Genomic DNA, 6,974 nt, shown 5'->3' on the forward strand with positions numbered 1-6,974 from the left:
CTAAATCAAACCCGCACTCCAGCCTTGTTCCGTAAGGCTATTAGGGAGATACAGTGTGACTTACCACCTTACTCCGAAAGAAATCTTTGCTTTTACCTGATCTACAGTTGAGTTTTGTGTGTCTATTTTCCCTTTGCTTTTACTTTTTTCTCTCAATGACTATGGAATTTCCCCGTCTGGATTCTCTACAGGGGACCTAGTGTTTAAGGGGTGAGGGGATTAAAAGATGATTGTTTCAGTCTGCCTGAATAAAAGCACAAGCTCCTGGCTTCTTCATGGTGTCGCTCTAAGGAGCTGCTGAAGGCCACCGCCCAGCAGATGTGTCTCTGTCAGGGACCGCGGTAACTGCCATCCCTCCCAGCGTGCGCTAAGGGGCTTCCCCAGGGAGCGCTGACTACTCTGCCCCATGTGCTAAATGAGAGCACAGGCTCCACTGAAGGCAAACTTGGCAAACAAGAATAACCTTGAAAAAGACCCTTTAGATGCAGATCAATGCTTAGGAACGTTGCCAATCACTTACAACTCTCCTTTGCCATTTCACAGATGTGTTATTTAGGCTGGAGGACAGGCCTCCTACCTCAAATCCAAATCCCTGCTCTGTCCCTTGGGTACAGTGGGGCTTGTCGGATGCCCTGGGGAAATATGCACCCCTTCTCCTCTCCTTCGTCAACTCGGGTTACCATGGAAGAGTACCCCCCTGCCCCTCTGTGAATACTTCCGTGGTGCCATGACCTTAGCCTCTCCGGAGAATTCTCTGTTCTGGAGGTCTCCTGAGGGGTACCAGACTCCCAGCCCCCTGGATCTGTACCATCCGGCAGTTCTCCCCCACCCCACCCAGCAAGCTCTAGGACGGCTGCGGGGCTGTGCTAGCCATTAATGACCATCATCCATTTTTAATCAGAAAGATCACAAGAAGGATGGTAAGCGAATCCCAGTCGCAAGTCAATTTAAATAACATTCCCGGGGAAATCCAATCACTTAAAACTGAGACACCTACGCGAGCAAGAGCCCCCGCCCGTCTGGCGGGGAAGAGCGCGACGGCTGAATTAATCAAGATGGGGGGGGGCAAGCTGAACGCAGAACGTTAACCCTTCCAGACCCGAAGGGTGCCAAGAGGGGCTTGGAAGAGCGCGGCCCGCCGGGGCCAAGATGTTCGTGGCAGCCCCGCGCAGGCTACCTCTGCCATCTTGGGCGGTTCCGGACGCCCTGCGCCGGGCTGGGGCGGCTGGGCGCGCAGGGTTAAGGTCAGAAGCTCAGGAGGCTGTTCGGGCGGCGGGAAGCGGCCGCCTCCCGCTGCCTCCGCGCGCCTCGGGCTCCTCCTTCCGCCCAAGCGTGGCCAAGTGAGGACTGCTCCAGCCGCAGGTAGCGGAGGAACGGGAGACGGCGCGCGGGACCCGAGCGCAGCGCCCCAGGAGGGGCAGACGTACACGGGGACAGACGGATCTCCCGCCCCGGACATTAGCGACGGTCGGCGCGGGCCATGTGGGGACCCGGGGTCACGGCCGAGGGCCTGTCGGTGGCGCCGGCACCGCCGCCGCTCCTGCCGCTGCTGCTGCTGCTGGCGCTGACGCTAGTGGCTCCCTCGCGGGGCGGCGGGGGCTGCGCGGAGCTGGCGTGCGGCGAGCGGGAGCGCTGCTGCGACGCGGCCAACGCCACCGCGGTGCGCTGCTGCAAACTGCCGCTGCACGCCTTCCTCGACAACGTGGGCTGGTTCGTCCGCAAGCTCTCCGGGCTTCTCATCCTGCTGGTGCTCTTCGCCATCGGCTACTTCCTGCAGCGCATCATCTGCCCCAGCCCACGCAGGTACCCGCGCGGGCAGGCGCGGCCGGGGCAGGCGCGGCCGGGGCCACCGGGGGGCGCCGGGCAGCCGGGGGCCGCTGGGCCCCCCGACGACGACGACGACGACTCTCCCGCGCTACTGCGCGACGAGGCGGCCGCCGGCTCTCAGGATTCGCTGCTGGACAGTGGCGGCGGGGGCCGGGGTCGGGTAGGCGGCGGGCGCTCGGCCGCATCCTGCGCCTCGGAGCACGAGCTGCGTGTAGTCTCGCCGGTCTTCCTGCAGCTGCCCAGCTACGAGGAGGTCAAGTACCTGCCAACCTACGAGGAGTCCATGAGGCTGCAGCAGCTCAGTCCTGGAGAGGTCGTGTTGCCCGTGTCGGTGCTCGGCCGCCCAAGAGTGGGCGGCGCCGGGGAGTCCGACGGCGGCGGCGAGGGCCGCTTCCCGCTCATCTGAGCGTCCGGGCCGGCGCGAGGACCATGCGAACGGAGCTGGGCCGGGGGCTCCGGGTGGGACGCAACGGCCGAGGTAGCCTTGGCCGCCGCCAATTGCCTCAGAGCTCGCCTGTCCCCTGGCGACTGGGTTGGGGCCACGTTACGCCTGCTTCTCCCAGGATCGTAAGTTTCCCTACGTTTCATTCGGTTCAAGGAAACGTTAGGCACGTGCGGCGGGGGAGACAGCAGACGAGCACGGAGCGCAACTTTGGAGGACGTCCCCGCCTCAGCCTCGCCTCCGATTGTGTTCACTCATAAGTGCCTGCTTCCCGAATCAGAGAACGCATGAGCTTCGGGAAAAGGGCAGGAACCTTTGGGAAAGAGGGGAAAGGGAAGCAGTTCCACTCCTTTCCCTCCCGCCTGGACAGGTCACGGTCTCCCAGGATGGGCGGAGGGCGAGGAAGCGAGCCGCGACTGGAGACTCCTGCGCACGGGTCTGGGAGAGAGCAGTACTTAGGTATGATCGAATCCTTCCCTTGCGGAGAACTCAAGCACGTCTTTTGGCAAAGCATAATCATGGCTGATGGCTCACAGTTTGGTGAGGGATGCCCGTGAGATCCGGTTCGTTGCTGTACCTATTAAGGATACAGCAGTTACGCATATCTGAGATCATACTCAAGGTACAGTTGAACTTTTGATTTTTCAATACCTGAGAAGATACTTATTTGTCTTTTATTTTTATATTTTTATCATGTATTGAGCGCATCTGGAGGCTGTTTCTGCATTTAATGACAAGATCATCATCTTAGCACCTGTTTTAGGCCTTAGTGGCCCAGAAATATCTACGCTCTCATTATTGTTTAATAAAATGTTGGACATTATTTCATTTACGGAGGGAAAAAGAGGCATGGTCAGATGAGAAAAAAAATGTGACATTGAAAACATGAAGGATACCTTATTTTCACTATTTGAGAAGAATATACTTTATTTTTAGTACTGTGGCATAATATATAACTTTTTATATTAACTATACATTATGGATGTAGTCTAGGTCATAGTTTTATGTAAAAATGATTGCTACATGTAAGCCATACCATGAAGCATGATGTCATGCCTTTCCCCTCCATTTTTCATTTGGAGTACATTTCACATGATAGAAAACGTAAGAATTTGTTGTGACTTGTAACTTTTGTTTAAAGCATAATTGTGCAGTAATGTACTACAGAAGGATTCAGTCAACCTATCTTAAGAAAAAAAAAATGTGTCATTGTATCAGTTCTACCATTCTATTAAATCTCCTTTAAGCAAATGGTAATATGAAATAATATATTAAAATGCATTATGTATAATGTACATATGCATATTGTCTATGTACAATATACACACTGTGTATAATTATTACAGTTTGTGATTATCAAGAAAGGAAAAGAAGGAAAACAAAAGTTTTCTCTGCTTGGGGAAGGTGGGTATTACATTGAGAAAAATTACACGCGTGGATCTCACACGTGGATCTAGAAAAGTTATTTTTATGATTGAAAAAGTCTGACAATTCTGAGAAATCTTAAAATAGCTGAATGGTATTAGAAGAAAATGATTTGATTAAAATTTTTAAAGCTGATTGAAAAAGTCTGACAGTTCTAAGGAATCTGAAGATGCCTGAACTGCAATAGAAGAAAATGCTTTACTCTAAACTTTCAAAAGCGAATGACCCTGTCATTAAAGAGAATCATTTGAAGTGCATTAAAACATAGAAAAGCATTAAAATCTTTCTCTGTGCAAACTGTATCAGACGTGTGACTATATGGTAGTGTATTAAAATATGAAATGTGTGTCTGACATTTAAAAGCATTTTAAAGCTGTGAATTAGCAAAAACATCAGGAGTTGAGACTGTGTCAACTTTTATTGAAAATGGTATAGAATTTAATGAAATCACATTATATTGAATGACTGTATATATTAATGTTACTCAAACACTGTAAATTTTAGTTACATGTGGCTGTCAATACCACTCACCATTAAAACAAACTAGGGAGTTTTCATACTCCTTTAAATGATTTATCCTTTGAGGGTACACTGTTTTAGACACTTAAAAAAATTCACGCATATCTGAAACATCAACATAAATATCCAAGTACCAGTATATAAAGTCTGTCTTCTACGTTGTTACTACTAGCATCTTGAACTTTACAACAAAATCTTATGAAAATACACTTATAAAATGAATCAAGATGTTTTTCTTGTACCATCTGTGGAACATTTCTCTCCATAAAATTCAGAATGTCTATAATGTGACACCAATCATGCAATGAGATTCTACTAAATTTTAAAATGACAAGTTTTACACTTTTTTCCCCCTGCACATCACACAAGCTTTTATTGACATCACCCAGTTCAATAAAAACATGAGTGTGACTCTGCTTTGGTTTTTTTCTTATAATTCATTGATTTACCAAGCACAGTTCTGTTCAGGAATAATGTTGTGAGGGAAAAGTCCTTAACAGCTATTTTTATTAGTGATAAATGAGCATATCTCATGATAATACACATATGTATTTAATATACCATGTTAATACAGAACCCATGTGTTCACAATGATAGAAGAACTGGATAGAAACATTTTTAAAGCTCTAAGGGCATTATCTGGGTGATCAGTTTTTGTAGATTTTATCTGGAAGTTATTTATTACATAGACGGAACTAGTGGAAAATAGAAATGTAGAAACTTTCACTTGAAAGTAATTCATGATGTGATGCTCATTTTACTCATTTTTAATATTCTTCTATACATAGTGTAGAACAGAGATGTATCTACATAGATATAGACTTATATAGGTGCATAGTCTGTGCCTGATACTATTTGCAAGACTGCTACATACGTACATATCTTAACCAAAGCCACCTGGGAGTGCCAAGTTCTCCAGTACTAACTTTTCCTCCTGGTTTTTAGTTATTAAACTAACTCACATACTAAAATATTTCAAACATTGTCATTTTCATTAACTTCTCATGAGTAGGGAAATGATGGTCCTGGATATGGTAAGAATCCGTCTGGAATGAGAGAAAATGCAACTGATTTTCTAAATCACGTGTGTGTATAATTACCAGTTGCTTAAAAGCAATTTATATTGGTGTTCAATATCCTAACCAAGAGGAAAATGTCTTCTTGGGATATAATGATAGTGTTAAGTTTTAAGAGGCCATTAATTGGCACATTTTGCAAATGTGAGTGTGCTTCAACCATAGAAAATGGCATTGGCAAGTATGCCAAAGGGCACGCGTTATATAAGGAAAACCAGATTCAGCTGTAAAGGCCGAAGGGAATATAAGGAAATGGCCTCAACAGTTTAAAAGACTATATGGTAAGTATCTTAATGTCGTACTTTATGTATATAGTTTCTCTCAAGTGGAATTAATAAGGGAAACAATTCAGAGCTGAAATTGATATGCTATAAACATGAATATGGTGTTCAGATTTGTACAATATTCTGTACTGACTTTTGTAAAAATTTCAAGAATCATAATTAATTTGGGTTTCCAGATTGAGAGAAAAAATGATGAGTTGCTTTATTTTGAACAATCCAGCATTAACCATCTCTCCAAAAGTATAAGCTGCAGACAACCAATCAATATTAGAATATTTGGCAAGTTTACATCTGACCTCACTGGTTTAGAATTGCTTTTTGGTTCACCTTTCATCTATTGGTGAAAAGGCTAATAAGTGATAGGCTAAGGGAAGGTATTTTCCCAACCAAAGAATAAATCAGTAACCAGCTAATTGCAAGAAGTTAAGACATCCTTTCTTCCATAAGGATGGAAAGGATGTCTTAATCCTTTTTTTCAAATTTTGCCTGTAAAAGAATCAAATGTCAAATAAAGCCAATGCTTTGATTATACTTAAATACATATAGAACCTAATTGTATTTATTTATTTTCTTTTACTTACAGAATTCACTTTTAATTTTATGGCAAAAGTTATTCTATGGGAGATATTTAGGCTAGCCATCACACTAGAGATGGTCACTCTTCCCCCCTCCTAGCTAAGCTCCTTCATTGTCTTGCTATCATCTAGTTCCTTCTTTCTCTGTGTATTGTTCTTTTCCTGCTTTGGATTTTTAGCAGGTGTTTTCTCCAAAACACACCTCTTAGAACTCCAGGTTACTCTTTGCTGTGATTTAGTATTACTCCGGTTATGCCTTAGCTTTTTGCACAAAATTTTTGGTAAAACAGTATTTTCCAAAGTGTTTCCTTTTTATTCTATTTGCACCTGGCTTCTATGGGTTTCCAGTTTTGAAACAGGTGGTTTCTCCTTTTTATATGCACTAAATGACTGTAAACATATTTCTCTTTGCTCTTCTGTATAGAATTTCCTCTGTCACACTGGGCAAAGATCAAATCTTTGCATCTCTCTAGCAAATACTTTATAATTTTTCTAGATTTCAAACACAATAAATCTTGACTTAACCTCTTTGACTACTGCTTCCTCACCTAGATTTTCTCTGGACGGATCGGCAGCATTTTTCTCCCTATTTTTGCCTAAAGATGTGTTCTCTGCCCTGTTTGTAAGGGCAAAGAATTAGGCCCTTGCATCTTAGTAGTGCCACGGACCTTATTTGGGCTTCCAAACCTCAAGCACATTATTTCTCCATTGACTGCTATGTTTTTGTGCATCTAGACTTTTCCACAGGCACCTTTGTGGTTTCCTCTGTGTCGGTCATATCTTTTCTCATTCTTTTTCACAGATATTCTATTTGTTGTACTAGATT

The 6,974-nt window shown here is 44.8% G+C and overlaps 1 protein-coding gene across 1 annotated transcript; it reads left to right on the forward strand.

Annotated features, from left to right (window-relative positions):
• The first annotated feature begins 628 nt into the window (after positions 1-628).
• On the forward strand, positions 629-2,373 carry C1H3orf80 (chromosome 1 C3orf80 homolog). The gene has a single exon (XM_072960200.1). It carries the CDS (start codon positions 1,481-1,483, stop codon positions 2,231-2,233), a length of 753 nt encoding a protein of 250 aa, XP_072816301.1. The 5' UTR covers positions 629-1,480; the 3' UTR covers positions 2,234-2,373.
• The last annotated feature ends 4,601 nt before the right edge of the window (positions 2,374-6,974 follow it).

This window comes from Vicugna pacos, chromosome 1 (assembly GCF_048564905.1).
Source record: "Vicugna pacos chromosome 1, VicPac4, whole genome shotgun sequence".
NCBI lineage: Eukaryota > Metazoa > Chordata > Mammalia > Artiodactyla > Camelidae > Vicugna > Vicugna pacos.